Source organism: Falco punctatus (assembly GCF_963210335.1).
Source record: "Falco punctatus genome assembly, chromosome: Z".
NCBI lineage: Eukaryota > Metazoa > Chordata > Aves > Falconiformes > Falconidae > Falco > Falco punctatus.
In genome coordinates, this window is record NC_137586.1 from 43,819,277 (window position 1) to 43,839,243 (window position 19,967).

The 19,967-nt window shown below is 40.8% G+C and overlaps 1 protein-coding gene across 1 annotated transcript in view; it reads left to right on the forward strand.

Moving 5' to 3' along the window:
* The window catches only part of NTRK2 (neurotrophic receptor tyrosine kinase 2), a 224,270-nt gene that overhangs the window by 57,682 nt on the left and 146,621 nt on the right, over positions 1 to 19,967 (forward strand). The window contains exons 9-11 of the mRNA XM_080372754.1: positions 198 to 230; positions 5,240 to 5,340; positions 6,554 to 6,653. Of these exons, the coding sequence (XP_080228880.1) occupies positions 198 to 230; positions 5,240 to 5,340; positions 6,554 to 6,653 (234 nt within the window). The remainder of the gene's footprint in view (positions 1 to 197; positions 231 to 5,239; positions 5,341 to 6,553; positions 6,654 to 19,967) is intronic.

Below are 19,967 nucleotides of genomic sequence, written 5' to 3' on the forward strand. Positions count from 1 at the left end.
TAAACAGGTACTGCTATATATTCATGTTGCTTTGCATTTCTTTAGGTAGTAATCATTACTATTGCAAATAACATGTCAACTCTTAGAACAATTCCTAAAGAAACTCTTATTCTTTCAACATTTGCAATCTATTTACAAAGCTTTTTCTTTTTTTTTTCTTTTTTTTTTTTTTTTCTTTCTCTTTTCTCCATGTACAGGTAGTGGCCCAATTGTGGATCCAGATGTTTATGGTATATATTTGATTTCCTTTTTCTTTTCATTTAATGATAGAAATGAAGGAAAAGAAACCATTAAAAGGTTGAATGTCAGGCTCAGTTAAATTGAAATGGCACATATTATAACACAGTTCAAAAAGGTACTTTGTATTTTTGATTCTTTTCCTGCCTTATGTTATTTAAGATACATGAGGGCAATATGATGTTTTACTTATTCTGCTGCTTTTGATTCACATTAGGTGAAGCATAAATCCACTGCTGCGAATGGTTGCAGTTGATCCTGTAGGATGACAGCTGTCTGATGTAGCTTACAGGCATGAGATTTTGTGAATCTTTCGGAGGCATTTCTTGGAGAAAAAAAGAGTTCATTATTTCTGCTTATATAACTTCTTTTTTTTTTTTTCCCGGGCTGATTCCATACTTCTTTTACCTCCAAAAAGGTACCCCTAATCCCACTTAAAAATGAGGTTGCCACAAGTAAGTTTTCCTGTAGGCAATTTATTTTGCTCTGTCCATGCGTTTGTACCTTCCCTTAATCTCCCTTGCATAGGCAGACCATTAACTCAGTTATATCTGAGTGTGTGCCGGAAGATTTGATGACACAAATCTTTTTTAGTTTTTAGTTTTAGATGACACTAGTTTTTTAGATAGACAAAACATCTTGGTCTGTACCTAGTGAAAACCAGCATGCACTAGAATGGTAGCTGTACAATGAAAAGCAGCTGGCTAGTTTTACACAATACTTCTGGTCAATAGGAAAGTCCATCCTAACCAACACACCTAAACACCCTTTAGCTTCCAGAATAAACTGGATCCGGCTTGGAGTACTTTTTATTCGGATGAAATGGCCCATGACTCAAGTTTTCTTTAGCTAATTTAAATGTTATTGCTTTGATTCCATTCTATGCCATTGAACTTCAGCAAATGTGCAATTTAAGCATCAATTTGGCTTTAAGTGCTTAGAAATACTGAAGGGTAGCTTCTTGTCCCTTTTCTTGCCGGTTTTTGGTGGCGGGGTGGTGGTGGGGTTTGAGGGCCTGAAAGGTGGGGATGGTTTGCACAATTTCTTACATGTGTTGTATAAGCTGTTTGCATGAAGTGTTTTATTCTGAGCTGTTTATCAGGGTCCTGATGCCTGTTTATGGCTTTAACCATGTGAGTGCTGCGCTTCAATTGACTGGGGTAGCTTTCTGCTGATGTTCGCTTTGAGCTGTGCTAGACAATCCCAGCCGGCAAGACCTAGTCCTGATGAAAGCAGCCTTCCTTTTTATTCCTGCTTTTTCTTTCTGCTGTTTGAAACTGCTGTCTTTGATCTTTGCTTCAGTGATTCAGTGCTCGCTTTGAGAAACACTTCATAGTCCAGAGTGTTTCCCTAATTATTCCAAATTCACGAGTCCAGCTAGTGAGGTGAATAAATGAGGCCAGCTGGAGAGTCTAGGAACTGCTACACTGCTTTAGAGAGCCCCTGCCTGCATGGCCGACAGCGGGGCCCTGAGATGAGCTCCCCCCAGAGACCGAGCAGTTTTCATGACTTTTTCTCAGACTGCTCTATCTCTATGCTAACCTCTTTACCCACAACTTAGGTTATGTTGGAAGGAGGATTTAGAGCACCACCCCTCCCAGAGTCTTACCTTTAAAATGCTTTTTTCAGAGCCCTGTGCTGATCGTGTAGCAAGTGTGTCTCATGTAAGGGGTCAAGGGAGCAGCAGAGGATTTGATCCTGCAGGGCAGTGGGACTTGCTGTGTCGGTCTGTTGACTATGGGTGAAGTCAGTGGGAGCTGTAAGGTGCTTCCCTGCAAGTGTCAGGGTGCTGCAGGGCTGGGGGTCCCCATGGGGGCCCATCAGGGCAGGGCCTGGCAGCCAGGCCTCTCCCACAGCCCAGCCAGGCGCAGCCCCAGGCGCTGAGCTGCCCTGGGGCCAAGGCCAGGCCACAAGCCCGCGGGTGGGCCTGGCTCAGCAGGGGCCATAGCCGGGCAGGGCTGGGCTGTGAGGAGACTGAGGCGGAGGTGGTGGAGGGCAGGGGACCCTGACCTCAGGTACCCCTCTGTGCAGAGCAAAGCCCTTCATAGCTGGGTTTGCTGACCTTCTGTCTGGTGCTCCGTGTGAGCTGATTTCCAAGTGTTTTTCCATTGTGTTGAGCACACAGCGGGAAACAGAAGAATGGGTGAGGTTGCAGCAGGCTGTGTGGTGCTGTGTTTGCTGTGGGGAGTCCCAGCTGCACGGGGCACTGCCTGCTGCGAGTGCGGAGCAGTTGCTGGTGCCTCTAGCTCACCTCTGAAGCATCTCTTGGAAAAGGCACAGAGGGGACACTGTCCTGGCCCCATCTGGGAAGTAACTGAGAGAAATAAAGCGACTCACCCAGGGCTGAGCAGGAAATCAAATGCAAAGCCAGCTTCTTCAGCTCTGAGTTGATGTCTTTGTGCCATGCTGCTTCTTCTGATGTGGTTGTGAACACAAGAGAGACAGCATGCCCCATATCACCAGCTGCTCAGAGGACTGTGCAGTCATCCCCAGGTGCTGGTGTGACTGTGCTGTCATCTCTATCCCAGCTGCCATGCACCTTGTTTGTGAAATGGCTTCAAAATACTGCCCAGCCTCAGCTGAGATGGTGTAGTCACCAGTGGCTGTGCGAGAGCCTGTGCATGGCAGCAGAGAACCTGGCCCTGAAGCGATACAAATCCCACGTTGCCTGAGTCAAGAGGCATGACCCTGTCTGTATCAGAGGGCTCGGTGTCTATGTTGGATTTCATAGTGAAATGAACAAGATCTGTTTAAGTCAGAATCACCCAGTTTTGGCTGGAGAGCTATTGCGTGTGTTTTCCTTGCCTGGCTCACCCATGTCAAGAGGCTTTGATGATCTGGCACTAGCTCAAATGCAAGCGCTTCATGGTTACGCAGTGGTGAATTGCAATGCAATACCAGCGTACCGACATGGCCTGCTTTAGCTCTTGCCCATTTTAATATAAAAGTGCATTCAGAGGATTCACAGACCAGACCTGAAACACTGCATAGTTCTCGTGAGTTCTTGAGGGTGTGATTTCCAGTAGCTTAGTACATACATGAGCATAAACAGAACTGCAAATAGCATCGGCTTTTGCCCATTACTGTTTATGGGTAAAATTAAGAGAAAAAAGTTTCCCTCTTCAAAGTTTATATTACAGAGCCAGAGAAGTGAAAGCTCTAAAATATTTGTTTTATATATTAGTCTTACAAAGCTACGATAAATATAGAGTTGATCAAAATATCTCTGTGAAGATACTCCCGGCTAATTGTGAAAGAAGCCCAGTCTTGTGGGCTGGGATACTTGTTATAAAGTGGGCTCTGCCTGCAAATGAATGAAGCAGAAGTCTCCTCCATTGCTGTGGCAAAGCATGTAGTCATGGTGGCAGATGGTCTGCGCAGCACCTTGTCCAAGTGTCCAGGCTGCTTGTGCAGGTGAGCCATTCAGGCAGAGTTTGTGCTGCGTGGGGTAAGGAGTGCTGTTCATTTGCCTCTTGCTACTGTTCAAACCTTGCTGCATTGGAAGCTGTACACGTAGAGATGCAGTGCTGAGTCAGAGAATTCAAATGGTAAAAAGACCAGGAAATTAAATTTTGTTTCTCAAAAAACCTCTGTATAGTTAATACTTATTTTGGCTTGAAAGAGCCCTGTCCTTTGGCATGCATGGTGCAGAGCCAAAATAGACATGAGCTGATTAGACAACCTGACTGTACTGACTGTAGCCAGAAGTAGCTGCATAACTTCATATAACAAAAAATCTGCAGCTTGCTGAGTGCTTTGCAGGAAGCAGATGTGCTTGTGCATGCATGAAGATCAAAAGCCCAGTGCAACTTGTTGCTACTATTGCCAGCTGAGCTCTCCAAACTGGCCTTGGGAGCTGGAGGAGACAAACTCTACTGAGGTGCAGGCCCTCCTTCCCCTTGCTGAGCAGGAGCTCTGTGGTCAGAGGAGTTCCTGCCTCTGTAGTTGGTGAAAGCTATGCCTCTGTGCTCTTCTTTTGCAGTTAAAATTTCACCTGTAGGCTTATGGCACTGATTTTAAAAGAAACATGTAAAGAAATGTGCAATTAATTGCAAATTTAAATTACAATGCTGGGGTGCATTTTGTAATAGATATAGTTATTGCCCTTGTTTGTTTCTTTCTTTGCACACATTACGGTTGTAAAATCGAAATGTTATGTGTATTCCCAGATGTAACCATCAAATATATGCATTTTAAAATTTTATTTTGATACACATTTCTCTTAAGTTCATGTGTATACTATTTCATTCTTTTTATCTAATTTGAATAGTTTGTACAAGAAATCATGAACTGTAAATATATGTTCAGTTTTTTAAAAAATATATATAATTAAGCCAGGTTCATTTTTTATGGAATAGCTTTCTTGCAGACCTGTCAGTGGAATTATTTTGATAAACCAAATTAATAAAATATCTTCATAACATCTCAGACACATAATATTTTAAAGGTTTACTTGTATAACACTTTATGATGCTAAACTGTAACCTTTGTGCACACAACATTATTTTTTTTAAATGAAGTAAAAAAGCTATTTCACATTTGATAGTAATAAAACCAGCTCAGACCTCATCTGCCAAGTTCTTCTCAGCTAAACAAAAGTCCCCAAGCTAATTTCTGAGGCTGAGGCTGAATACAAGGCTGGAAGAGTTCAGTGTAGAGGGCAGTCTTTCGTTTTTCATAGGAAGTAAGAACTGCATAAAAATAACTTTATGGATGGAGTTCTTATTTAACTCTACTTTTTCCAGTAGAGATACACATTATGGTGTAGATCACTTCTCCTTTCAAGTTTGTCGATCACAACACATTTGTTCAATTATCTGCGACAGGGATCCACCCCCAAAATGTTCCAGCTACATTAGTAATTACATGTTGTTTCCAAAGAGCTCAGAATCCTGAGAGTTATTAGCGGCCTTACCATCTCACAGAGCAGGAATAATAAAGACAATCCTTTCCCCTCTTAAGGTTATGAAATCGTAAATCAACCTTTTTTTCCTTTTCTAAGAGTATGAAACCACGCCTAATGATCTTGGAGACACCACAAATAACAGTAATCAAATCACTTCTACAGATGTTTCCAACAAAGAGAATGAAGATAGCATCACTGTAAGTATATACATTGTTTCCTGATCTGTAATCTCCATGGACTTTCCGGCTATACAGCTTCCAAAACTGTGGAGATTGTAATAGGACTCTGAGCTACCAGAACACTGGAGGCATTACTGCGTTGTGATCAACACTCGGAAAAACAAGAAAATCTTTGGTACCCACTCCTGTCCTCCCCCCATTTTTTGAAAGAGTGAATCACACTTCAGTCCAAGTAAAATTACTAGTTTCATGCTTTTCCAAACAACTAATTTTTAAGCCTAAGACCTTGCTTCTGTTTTTAGCCGAGGAGAGCAACTATTTACGAAACAGACATCCAAGGTAATCTGAAGATTGTTGAATTCCAGTCCTGAAGTCAGCTCCTCCTTACAGTGAGGATGTGCTGCAATGAACTTTCAGATTCTAATTGTATGTTTTTAAAACATAATTTCCTGTAGGTTTTTGATCAAATAATTTGCAGTAGATCAGTGTAAGTAGCTGAATTGGTGGGTCTCCTTCTTTGCTGCCTTGCCTCTCATGCTCTCGTGAACTGAACTTTTTGAAACAGTTGGCTACTCTGTTTGATATTGCACATTCCTGCATCAGTGACTCCGTAAAACAGTAGGCAATGGAGAGCATGTGTGTTAGTGAACCAGAGAGCAGATTATGAATTGGGACACTGTGCTAAAAAGCTGGGAGGGATCCTAGTCTTGCCTGATAACAGAATCAATGAATGTCTGATGTTGGAAGGGACCTCTGGAAACCCTCTGGTCCAATCCATCCTGCTTAAAACAGGGCCAGCATGGTTGCTCAGGGTTGCATCCACTTCTGTTTTTGATATCACCAGGGATGGAGACTCCACAGCCACTCCGGACAATCTGTACCAGTGTTCAGCCACCCGCACAGTAAAAATTTTTTTACTATGTGGTTTACTTATGCATTTTTTTATGACATGCTACTCTGCTGTAAGGGAAAGGGGTGATGTGCATTCCCTCTGACCTGACTTGAATGTGTTGAGTGTTGAAAAATTGTTCTCAGAGGTGTCTGAATCTCTGTTCTCTTCAGGATAGAAGAAACCTCAACAAGTGGCTCTTTTCTGTACTCTTTAACCTAAGTGTAAATGTTGAGATTAATTTCTTTACTGAAGTGCGTTAATGTGAATGTGTGCTGAATGTCTTAGAAAGTAGTTCATGAGAACAAAATGAGCAGGTCTGTTTGTGTCCTCTTTTTTTAGGTGTATGTTGTGGTGGGAATTGCAGCACTGGTGTGCACTGGCTTAGTAATAATGCTCATTATCCTGAAGTTTGGAAGACACTCTAAGTTTGGGATGAAAGGTAAGCAGGGTTGTCTTTTTTCCAGAGTTGTTGTGGGTTGTATGAACTGATACTGTAGGCTTCTGCAGTGAGGGCAGTCAAAATAACTAGATTAAGTGCCATCAAATTTACTATTTCATTTATTCATCAGGTAAGTAAGGGCAGTGGCAGATGTAGAGAGAGTGTAGAATTTTGGATAAAACTCTTCAACTTCTCTTTTTTTCTTATGACAAATCCCATTTCTCTCCCTTCTGCTGCAAACCCCCCTGGGACACCTCTTGGAGTAAAATATCACTTGAGTAGGTAGGAAGAGGATAGATATTGAGATGTATTCTGCTCTGAGTTTGATTACAACAATTTGATGGGAACCAATGTAAGAGGTACTTCAGACCATACTGCAACATTACGTTGTGATAGATGCAAAAAGAATCAATGACAAGTGCAGAAGGTGTGTTTGCAGTCAATCCTGTCATACTGTTGTCTTCTTGAAGGTGCATTTTCTTGAGCTTCTTTTTGTCTCTTGGGCTGGAGAGAGTGGCCAGTGCTCATGTCCCTGTGGAAAGGGGAAATCTCAGCCCTTTTGTTTATTAATTTATTTATTTTGCAGCCAGATGGAGGTATGTGTGACATGGAGGTACCTGCAACAACTCTGTTACTGTAGTATTTTACTGGTACCATCAGTCTGTGTATGGAGGTGTGGGTGAAATTACATATAAAATAAAAAAAAAAAACGAAAAAAAACCTACTTGCTGTCTGATTGGGAGGACTAAGTGCTTTGCTGTGTGCTAGAGGAGATGAACTTTTGCTCTTAAGATGTGTAGGTGAGGCTCTGTGTAGAGAGTGATAAGTAATCTTTTGGTAGGGTCCTGTTAACCACATGTCCTTCCTCTCAGCTGTGCTTATAACATAGTACCACATGGATGTGTATTTGGTAACCCTTACTTGCTCTTGACAAGTGCACTTTTCAGAGATCAGAGATATTTACGGTGTACTTTATGTTTCCATATTCTGTTTAGAGGAGAGTTCCTGGAATAAATGACATTTGAGCCGACCAGAAACCTAGTTGGTACATATTAGCTTACTGGGATGGTCACCTTTTCTCTCACCTCCTTCTGATATGTCATAGTTTCTGCTCTTTGGGGTATCATTAAGATGATAGTCATTGTGAAATATACTTAATAGCACCATGGAGCCAGCAGAATAAAGCTGCAGAGTTTTGGCCAAAGACTAGAAAAAACTTTCAGCGACTGAAAACAACAATTCAGCATGTCTGAACGAAATTTTGTGTCTGAAGCTTTCTGAATTGCATTTAGAGAGCTGAAGGGGGTGGAAGCTACGTGAGAAATGTCTTAGATTAGCTCTTTAAAGCTGAATGCCTGTTAGGTTTTTCAAAATTTGCATTAAATATTTAAACACAACATTATTGGAGGAACTAGGAAGTAAACTCTACACTGAGGGAGAATGCACAGAGTTGCATTTGGTGTGGTAACTTATGAAGTTACCTTACAGGAACCTTCTTACATGGTGATTGGTTTTTAGTATCTTCAGGTACAATTTTTGTCACAAAAATAAAGCTCTTGCCTGATTAGTAAGTTTGACCTCAGTAGTTTTTTGTTGCAGAATTGACCATGTAGATCATATTTTACTAAGGATACACTTTTGGGGAAACGACTGTATGAAATTATGAAAAGGCAGCAACCTCACAGATTGTGTTTATTTTGTTCTTTAAATTTGACCAGTGATAGTTTGGAAGATCAGTAAAATGAGTTCATAGTTCAGGTACACTCCTTCAAAAATTAATGATAGGCATGCTGTGTGTGGTAATGGTGAAATGTCACTGTGAGCTACAAACAACCCTTGAGTGTTTCATTAGAAAGGAGTGTCCTTCAGTTGTCCCTGAAGTGAACCTCAGACTTCTCCGAAGTTTGCATTCACACCTGAGCTTCAGTCTGGATCAGTCCATAGCCCAAAGTCCCAGAAACGTTCTCTCCATTGTCATCATTGTTATTGAATTTATATTAAAGCAATATTTAAAGACCTGAGATTAGAACACCAAATCGATATGTAACACTCAGACTAATAATAAAATATTACCTGCTCTGAAAAGCCTGCAGCATAAGTATTTATTAAGAATTCATAAATGAAGATAAACAACCTGGGGTGTTTGAGCATGAGGAAAATAAGGAAAAGGTGAAGAGAAATTCTTTGCCAGTAGTCACTGGTCAGTAGTTTTTGATCAGTGTACTTTGGTTAATATACATTTAAAATGTGTATCATTGAAATTCTAAATAAAAGGATCAAGCCAGCTATGTGTGAACTCCTTGAGTCATTTGCCATTGAATTCAGTGGCATCGTGTTACAGTTTGTGGTTTAATAAACACTCTTAAAAGGGAAGTGGGAAGCAGTAAAATATCCAGATTGCCATTGAAAATATTTATAAAGCAAGATAAAGAAATTTTCATTTAAAATATTTACCAAAATATTACTGAATACTTTGTGTTCATAAGAAGGAACTTCCTGAGTTACATCAGGCAGAAATACACAAAAGACTGTGTTTCATTTTTCTGTTACCTTGTGAGAACACAACACAGTCACCTTAAACACCCTGTCATTAAATGTCTCCCCACCAAAAACAAAGTAGCCATTCAGTAACTGGAGCAGTCGCACTGGCACTCAATGATATTTTTCATATAACCATGTACATGGAAAAAATGTTCCAATGAAAGTCAAAAAAAGAAATGTGTAAATGGGCAGTCCATACTGTGTCCCCCATGGGAGATGTCTTTATTTAAGGGATGAAATTTCACCCCATATGGGTTCACAGCAGGCATCTGCAGCTTCCTGAAGGCATTGTTTTACACCTCATATTTTAAATGCTAGTTTAATCCCATCTTTTGCACAGGCATCACCTGCTCACTTCTTAGACTGAGTACTTCTGTGCTTAAAGAGCTAGAGTAAGGTTGGATTGTGGGACTGACAGATAGCATCTCCAGAAAGAGATGTGGAGCAGGTGTTTTGTGTCTGAGCTATGCTGCCACCAGAACTGCCCCTACCTGGAAGCACTGCACAGGCGGAAGGCTGCAGACATTGCCACAGAGCTCCCATGCCCCATTATCTTCTTTCCATTACTGTATTGAGCAGAAGACTCCAGTTTACATGATAGGGAGACCAGGTCCTCTGCGAGCTTCTACTACTTTGGCAGTACTGATCAATCTCTTTATCAAAATCTGTTGAAGAGCTGTATAAAAATAACTTACCCTGTCTTTTGGTTTCTGACTTCAGTTTGTATATCTAAGGTGAGGAGACCACTTGGGATATGTTAATTTCACTCAGTTACCTGTCCAAATTGTAGTAATAGAGTGTTTTTGCAGGTAAGGAGGACAAGGGAAGCACTCTTTCACCACCAGTAACAAAAGGAAAACATGTTTGTGATGTTCTGGATTTTGGCTGAAGTTTCAGTTCTTGCCTTGCTTCTTTTCACTCTGTCTTTTACAGCTAGGAGAAGTAGCACGTTCTGATTATTAACTTCAGGGAGACTGTTAGTACAGAACTCATCTGTGACCTGTGCTAGAAGAGATTTTTAAATAGGGTTAGTACAAAAAACCAGTACTGTTCTTTCAACTTTGTGGATAAACTCTCCCGTTGTGCTAGACTTCCAGACTTTATAGCAAAATTCATCATAGTGACTGGTGAAATATATTTCTCTGCTTGTGTACATTTTAAACACCTTTTTATACAGGTGTCTGTTGATAACAGCTTTGTGTGAAAAGCTGCTTTTTGTTGCTTGAATCTGGAGGTGAGGGGTTTAGACTCTTGCAAGATGCTGCAACATGAATGGTGAAAGCTTCAGTTAATTTCTTAAATGTATTAATTAACTTTTGTGAGTTGCTCTTATGAAACTCCTTGGCTTGCTTGCTTGCTTGCTGGAGGATGTGAAAGTGCTTATGGTGGGAATTCACTGAAGACTGCCAAGACAGCTCTTACCATTTTGTGTGTACATCTGACTCCATCTAACCAGGTTATGAAACTCTTAAGCTTCATAAGAGCAGAGAGGGCAAGGGAAGGTTTGTTAACTCCCTGAGAGGATTTGTGGAAGAATAATTCTAGTCCTGTTTTATTCTACCTACCATATTGAAAAATAAATTTAAGCACTAATTTGGCATAACCATCCCAATACATTGTTTGTGAACATTAGTATAGAAGCGTGCCACTAAGCATGAATGGAAATATGGAGGAAACTGATGGAAGACATATCAGTGGCTGAAGTTTGAAATAGCATAATTCAGTTTAAAGGATGAAGAGGTTTTTGCTGATTTGAACTGTAGTACATTTTAGCACAAGGTGTCCCTATTCCAGCAACAAGTCAGTATCCTTAGTACTCCTTGCTTGCTAGGAAAGCTGAGCAAGAGTATTACCACAGCTGCTCTGCTGTAGAGATAAATGGAGTTTCTGAAGGTTTTACCAAAGCCTGAAAGGAGTGAGAACCCACTCCTCCCCAAAGCAGCCCCTTCTGTCTTTGAAGAAGTTAACAAATAGAGTCTGACAGAAGTAGAAGGAAACATACGTGTACTTAATGCCTGTGGGGTGAGAGGGTTTTTTTTTTAATGTTTTTATGAAGTTTCTGTCACTGCTTTGAGCTATGTGCAGTAGTGTGAAGGTAAGGGAACAAACAGTCTGAAATTCCTATTGCACTTAAGCAGTGCCAGCTATCCTCATGTCTGTGGGCTTGAGTGTCATGCTTTGAAAGGTGCTTCGCTTTCCTTGAGTGCTCTCTGAGCTACCTACCATGCCTAAACATAAGTCCTGTCTGTGAATGCTTTGACCCTTTCGCGGTCTCTGAGGTCTGTGCAATTCAGGGAGCAGAAATTTGTCTTTTTTTGACCAGTTAATGAGATCATGTGGATTAACAAAAGATCCTTTGGGGACAAATACCCTAAAATACTACATTTCCTTCAAGCCCTTGCTAGCTGGCTGTTAGTATTTTGAGTGTAAGTTTAAAATTTGGATTATCAGTCAGGATGCTGTGCTTTTTCACCAAGCTGATTAGAATTTATGAACACACCCATGGATGTTGCCTGCCAAAGTCAAAACACGATATTTTCTCCTACTTCTTAATAGCTTTTTCTCTCAAGTGATTTCTCTAACTTTTGTGCTGGGCTGTGAAATTTCTTGAAAACTTTTTAATTAAAGGCATTGGTTATTCCAACAAGAGGACATGGATAGTTGAGGAATAATTTTCCTTCCCAGTGTGTCATTCACTATTTTGTTTCTGTTCGTAAGGCTCTGTTACGTTTTGAGCTTTGGTCCAAAAGACAGTGCAGGAGAGGGCAGCTTGGAACTTGTCTTCAGTTGCAGCATATTTCTCAGTTGTCTAACCGTATTTTAGTTTAGGTAAGAAACACTGTGCGACTTCATGATAAAAGCCTTCTTACAAAGCAGTCTTGTCATTCTGACACAATGCATCCTTGATGACTTAAAATCTTTAACCTTCATTTACCCAGGTAAATATATTTGCATGACTTTAAATGGAGTGCTGTCGAGGTAAGAGTGGAGTGCTTTACTGTTCTGTCTGAATGTGGCAGTTTATTGAGGCTTTTGCATATCCTTTTGGATGTAACTTCAGGACCAGTAGGAAAAATCTTTTCTGTCTTATTTATCTGTAAGCATATAGCAAATGGTCATTGTACTCTGTGCTTTAATACGTTTTACTTGACTTGATGTTGTTGTGGGAGAGGGGATGATTGCAAGGGACTTCAAAACAAGCCCTGCTTCATTCACATTGGTGATCGAAAAGGTCAGATTTTGGAGAGTTTAGATGACTGTGAGTAGTTTGAAGTACTGATATGGGGAAAGGGAGAGCTGTTCATTATTAGTTCATGCATTATCATGTCTTGCTTAAGCAATTGGGTTGCTTATAGACTAGGAGAAGAATGAACTGCAGTAGAATAGTGGAGCTTTTACTCCTTTTGATTCTAAACCAAGCACAAAAGAAAAGCTTTACCAAAGGACTGCAGTTTGACAAATAGGATCAAGCGTTCCAATTGATCTGCAGTAAACTTGCAGTTAGGGCTTCCTGGACAATTTTGCCTTGTTTGCCAGTTAATTAAGAAGATCAGTTTGTAGCTTGGGAACGTGCGTATTGCTTGATCTTCCTCAAGTCACTGAAATCCTGAACTTTTTGAGTTTCTATTTGTACGATTTTGTGCTGTGTTGTACCTACCCAAATGCCAATTCTGTGGACGTTGATCCTTGAATGTCTTTATACTTTTAGACATTTCATTATTTAGTCAATGAGCAGAGTATAAAAGAGAGATTAATTCATGTGAGTCAGTGTCGTAAGAGAAGATGTAGAAAAAACCAAATGTGCTCAAATCCACAGTATTTTTAGTGAGTAGACATGTGAAGGCAAAGATGATATTGCTCATCTGAACCATACACAAGAAGCTATTTTTATTGTTTGACATTGGTATTCCAGTCCTTGCAGTCATGGGCAGATCATACAACTTGTCTGTCTCAGGTGCATCATTTGTATAATGGGGCCAGTAATATTTACTTACCACATGAACATTTGGAAGGCAGAGTTGTTAATGCTTCTAAGAACCTTACTCTGAAGAAGCCATTTGCTATAACTACTTCGAAGAATGAGAGTTTTTATGAACTATCTGTGAAAGTCATTTTATGTAAAGGATTTTCTAAAGACTTTAAAATGTTTGAGCCACCATTCTCTTGAGTTCCAATAAAGTAAAGAGGTGTCTCTTAAAGCATTGTTTTGGGGCTTTGATGACCCTATCAGAACATACTGTTAGGCATTTCTATTTTTCCATTGTTACTCTTTATATAAAGTTTGGTCTCTAGGTCTCAGCTTTCTATTTCTAACTGCTACTTTTCCTGAGTCTAATCCTAAAGTGCAAGATACAAGAGAGGAATGTAACTCTGGTTCTGTAGTAAGAATAAGACAGTGGATGACATAGCCCATATATAACAAAGGATTTAGGGAGACATCTCAAATCTGGGATTTGAGAAAAAATTGAGAAAAAAAAGCTGGGAAGTTTTTAATGATGAAGTCATGCGTTTGACCATGATCTCCTTTGGCTGCAAAATTCAAGTTCAGTTGTAATGACTGAGACACAAAAAGAGTTATTAACTTGTTGAGAGCTTTTATGATTCAGACTACTATACTGATGGATATTGTTAACATAGGAAAATTATCTGAGGCCTTGTGTCTGTTACTCGCAATAACATATGGAAAGCAAGTGTAAACAAGTATGTGTTGTATTCCACTCCACCTCCCCTCAAAAGAAGTATACAAGCACGTGGTGGAATGAAGGAATGCACAAGTATGTGATGTGTGTGAAGTGAGATGGACCAAAGAACAAGGGAGATGCTGCGTAGAGGACAGCTTAGAGATGAAATGAAAAGAGACTGAAGAGAAATTAAACTAATAATGGATGCAGTGGAAATGAGGAGAGATGAAAATCACAGTTGCCAGGGCTGTATGTTGATGTGGACCAATGCTCACAGGAGCACAGCTCCTAGATGAAGGTAATGGCAGAAAAATCAGCCTTAAATGTATAACCTGCAGAGACCCAACCCTGTGTTCAGCCTACATCCACATTTGCTTCACAGGTCTTTATTTCACAGAGCCGAGAGCTTCTCTTTTAGTTTCCTGTGTGCAAAGGTTGAACATTTACCTGCTTTTATATGAACTTTTGCCCATATACAGATCATAATGTTTTAGGAATGCATTAGTTTGTGAGGGCAAGTTGTGGTTTAGCCCTTGGAAAATTTTAGAGATAAATGAGACTGAATGTAGGAGGAAATACAAGGACAAGAGGAATAAGAGGTGGGAGAGAAGGTGGGTCACAATAATTAAATGTTTGCCTGTTATCAGAGTGAGAGCAGGCCCAAAGATAGGTTGGAAGAAGTATTCAGATGTGGGGAGTGAATGGGAAGAAAGAAAAGGATCAAGGAATGGCAGAGCCAGCTTATGTTATTTATTTATTTATTTTTGAGTGGCCCCAGTTCTCCAGTACTTTAAGCACCATTTACTACAAAGTACGTATGTGATTGGTTGTGTTCACTATTTGAGGAAATGTAGAGGCTAGATGATGCTAGACAACTAGATGCTAAGACCTAAGCAGTTCTTGAACAACATAGGTGGGAACATGAATAATGGATAAATAGGAGGTATTCCCTGTAGAGATGAGGTCCGCTGTATGATCTTCAGTGAGGAAAAAGGCTGATATGGAAGTGGGTTATAGCTGGGGAGCTGTGAAAGGCTGCTCCTGGAGGCTGGCCAGTTTGTACTGACTTGCCACAGAACAGCTGAGGCTGGCAGGCACTCCTAGAGTGTCCAGCCCGGCCACCTGCAGGCTGCTCAAGGCTAGGATTGAATATCTCCAAGGATGGAGATTCTGCAGCCTCTATGGGCTATGTATGTCAATTGTGTGTTCACAATTACCCTTACATATTTATTTTTTTTAACTTATGTTTAAATTAAATGTCCTTTATTTCAGTTTGTGCTCACTGCTGCTTGTCCTGTCACTGGACATGTAGACTTTTACTGCAGAGAAACAAGAAAAGGGTAAAGGTGGCATGTGGACAGACACTTTCTGAGCTGTTCTGTGTTGCCTTTGAATACTGGCTTAATTAAGAAGACAGGGAAATGCTGAAAGGTTATAGCAGACCACATGCTATTTACAGTACTGCAACATCTTTTTAAGGAAGATTATTTGGCTCAGGTATGTGAGTCTCAATTGAATAATACTACTGGAGTTTGCAAGTATTTGTTGCTTAGATCTTTGCCTCACGTCTTTTATAATACTTTTCAGATTTTATGTGTTTCCTTCCATTTGTATTCCGCAGCTTTCAAAGACTGTTGTAGGATTCCTCCTCTGACCAAGTTGCATTGATTTCTGTTACCAGCTCTGAAGTGTGAACTTTTTTCTTTCTTTTTTCCTGAGCCTGGGACAAACCCTGTACTTTTCCTGAATAGTAGATAATAAAATGACTCTGCTTCATAAGGTTCTGTTTTTAAATAGCTATCCATGTTAGCTGCTTATCAATTCTGTTAGCAGAAGCTGAGATCTCAGTATAGCTGTAGTGCCCTTTTTGTTTCATTCCTGTAAAAGAATTCAGTATTGAATTTTACACAACAGGGGAAGATTCACCATTGACTCAGAGCCTGACTGGCACAGAGCACTATGCTGTAGTTCTCCTTGCAACTGTTGTCATTTCTACTTACTGCAGTGGAGCCTGTGCCTTTTAAAGTAGTATGGACAGAATTACAAAAATGAAGACTTGTTTAAGTATGTTCCAGGCAAATGTGTGTGTCTAAGAAAGTCCCACAGACAAAAACTGCTTAGGGATTAAGCATGATTTTTAAAGTTTCTGATGCTTATTTGAACTTTCCCCATATCAGGCAAACTCCTTCTTTGTTACTTGATTTTGCAAAACCACACAGGAGTAGCCTTTTGTCAACAGCTTCCTTCAGTGCATCTGAAAATGCCTGATTTGTTTGTACAGTCTCAGGGCATTGCACTCTCTGGATCTGAGTGTTTAGAAGAAGCATCAGGAATAGACTTTTTTTGCCAGGTTCATGACGTTTCTTCTTTCAAAACGAACAGGAAGTGCTCTAAAGCCATTGTTGCAGCAATGTTGTTGCTGCTTAGGAAGAAATGGGGAAGTACAAAAATTCACAGGAATTTAGAAAAATTAATACAAAAGGTAGCCAAGCTGTTTGAATATCTACTAAAGGGAATACTTCAGGTTTTATTTCAATTCTGGGCAAAAGTGCAAATAAGATTGTTATATTTGAATCAATGGGCCCTTTTTATATCTCTTTTTCACACAGACCCATCGATGCATGTTTATCATCACCCAGGATATGTATAACCTAGGAGCTGCTTTGTATATTAGCTGTTGACACAGCCCCATCCCTGCAGCCTGTGAATTCTCCAAGGTGTTTTCTTTGTGGGTAACTGAACACACCTTTTCCAAGCAACTATAGCTGTTCAGTTGTTCTCTTCCTGGAGATACTGTACCTCCCCAGTGCTTCCTCACTGGTATGATGTAAGTGTGCCTCTCTGCCTCATACTGGCCACTATTTTAGCCTTTCACATTTATTTACTTAAACCATCAGGGCTATATTCAGTCCTCAGCCTGGATGATAATCCAGTTTAAGAATCAAAATAATATATTACAAATAATGCCTTTTTTCCCCATAAATGAGTGACAAGGTGAAATGGGAATGGTCTTCTCTGTTTTGAAATAGCTCTTTGTGCTGCCCTCAAAGCCCATTTTCTCCTAATACCTATTCTGTATCCTACATAAAAAAACCCAGAACTGCCTTGTTAAACAAAAGTCACTCATTCTTTCATTTTGTATGAATAGACAGCAGCATCAATGTACCTCACAGATATATTTCTTTTTCCACAGTAGTCTCTGAACCAGAATTTCTTGACATCCTTGAATTTTTTAGAGAGGGCCATTGTAGTGTTCCCTCCCGCAACCTCTGGAGCTGCACTGTTATCTGTTCCTTTCCTATGGCATGTGGGGATACGTACTAAGAGCAGCCCATGTTTTAGGCCTTCACCTGGCTCTGATGTAGTTGCTCATTTGTCGAATGTCTCTCACACTCTAGCTGCTCCAGAGGCAGATTAAAACTGGCAGTCAAATTCTGTGTTTGCGACTACCACCAGCTAAATGCTTCTGCCCACTACTATCCTCTTGGAGGTTTCCCATGAGCTCTCAGCCCTCAGTTACTTTGGAGAGCAGTAGATAGCCTCTCCTGCTGAATTTCTCTTTCTGTGCTCCTAAGTGCCAGCCTGCCAGCTAGGCGGGTATTGTAACTGCTTCTGATGGTGCCTGAAGCTTGTGCATTGCAGCTGCTCTTGCAACAGCCTCTCCCTGCATGCTCCAGGCAAACATTGATGCAGGCTATTCTGTTCCCATCAGAAGTCATGCAACCTGCCATGGCACAGTAAACCCCAGGCGCCCTGTGGGTGCAGGTTGTGAGACAGCTGAATGGCACAGGTCCTGTTCCCTGCCCAGAAGCTGTGAGTTTGAATGATACAGCTATTAAGCATGAAGGCATCCCTTTTGGCACATGAAATCTTTGAGCTGCAAAGGTATTCTGGATAAGTCTGACTATGTGATTGCTTTGTGCTTTTGGCCGCTGTCAGAGGCAACAGAGGCAGGACAACAGATGTGCAAGAGATGTTCATTTGGTTGGACCAACATGGCTGTTCTTGCATTTTGTGCCTGGTGCACAAAAGAAGGCTGGCAAGGGAGAGAAAGTTTCCTTCTGTCTGTCTCTTAAGCACTCTGTTGCTGTGGGAAGAATATAAAGTAAGTATACATGGCTTTATTTTAGCAAAGTAATAGTGTGGAATGTCTTATAGTTGATTTACATTGCAATTCACCAGTTTCACCAGGTGATATAGAATGAGTGCAGAAGAACCAGAGGAAACGTTATTCCTTTAGCTCCTTGGCAAAGCAGCCTATACCTGAGCCTTGCACATGGCGTATGCTACAGACCATGTGGCATGCACAGGAGGAACATGATAGCAAACCAACAGAGAAACTGAGGAGCATTTATACTTTCAGGCTGTTGGACCATAGTGTCCTGAGGCCATGGAGAAGCCTGGATAGTTTGAACCCCTGGTTTTCCCTTTGGTGCATTTGGACGGTTCCTAAGCTCAGCTCAGAGTCTGTGGATTCCTGCAGGAACTGGAAGCATCTGTCTAGTTGCATCATTCAGGCCCAAATGTGCCAAAATTGGATTGTGAGGAGCTGGTATTCCTGGGAGAAGAATGAGTCTGTCTTATTCTGCCTTCCTATACCTTTTTCCTACGGCAGCAATGCAGTAGGGTGCTGGTGTTGGCTGTGGCAGCTCTGGGCTGACAGTCATATCCTTGTCGTGCCAAAGGGAGAGGAATTCCTACTGTGTGTTTGCCGTCTTTATGCAATTGGCTGTGACCCGTGTGCTTTGAAAAATGTTTGTACTATAATAGACATTCACTGTTAATCACAATGATATTACCTGGCATTTAAGTGCTTAGGTACTGCAGTGATGGTAACTTTGCAAACTTTGACTTGCTCCCAGCAGCCAGGACAACATTTTTGCTAAGTACAAGCTGTGCTTCTACGAACAGGTTCTTTGATTGCATAAAGTATAAAGCTGAGCACTGTTCTCACTCACGACTACCTGTAGAAAAAGGATGTTCATGTGCACTGTTGCATATACCAGCTGGCTTTGGAACTGTCATGTCCTTGCCACTGAGCTCCCATATTCTGTGCACACTAAATTTGTTGCTGTCTTTTATTACTTGCCTTTTAAGTCGAAGGCTTAGAGCTTCTGACTGTTTCCCAGTGCCTCTTCCAGCTGTCCTAACTCCAAGTTTACTTAAATTTTAATTAGATACTACATAGTTAGCTAGTTAGATACCCTGTCTTTTTCCAACTCATTTCATTGCAGCTAACTACTGATAACCTTTCTCCTCTGTTACAGTCATGAAAATGCATTCAGGACAGTGAGCAATATTATGGAAATGCTTTAACAGAAATGTTTTCTTTCAGTTCAACACCTTGGACACCAATTTGTTTTACTGCAGTGCGAGTGGAAGAAAAAAACCAAAACGACCTCAGTTACAGTGGTGACTTCAGAATTCAGTATTTGTTAGTTACGTAGTCAGAGAGCTGTCTTAATGTTTAAAACTGAAGTAGTATCCTTGCTGAGTGGGGGGATTTTGGAAAGGGGAGGAGGAAGTGAGCTGCATAGAATGGATCATTGGTATCTGAAAATGTTGGTGTGCTGGTGGCATTCTTCATTAAAAAAAAACCACAACAAACTAACAAATGTCAGTGAGCCTTATGCTTTCTTACACAATGGCCACTTTTATACTACTCTACCAGTAAATGAGTGTAGATGAGAACTGGACTCATTTAGATTGATGGCATTAGCATTTTTTTGGGGAGCAAAGTGCAGCAGGCAGAGTTCCTGTGGTTGGCTGTGTCAGCTTCCATGTGCATCTAGGAAAGTATATTAACATGGGAAACTAAATCCTCCCAGAGAATAAGTGGAACTTAATCTTGGCCTTTAGCTCCTCAGTTAACCTTGGCACTGTAACACACTGGGCTCTGGATGAGGAAGACGTCTTAGAGTGGTTTTAAATAGGGGATGAAATATCAGTATTTTGCTGGAATACTGCTTCCAGCCAACATGGCAGGACTTAAAAAAAAGGTAACAAAGACCCCCAGCTAATAAGGTCTCTCCTGAAGCTGCTCTGGACAAGATATGGACCAAGACCAGTTCTCCTGGTTGAGTCTTATCTA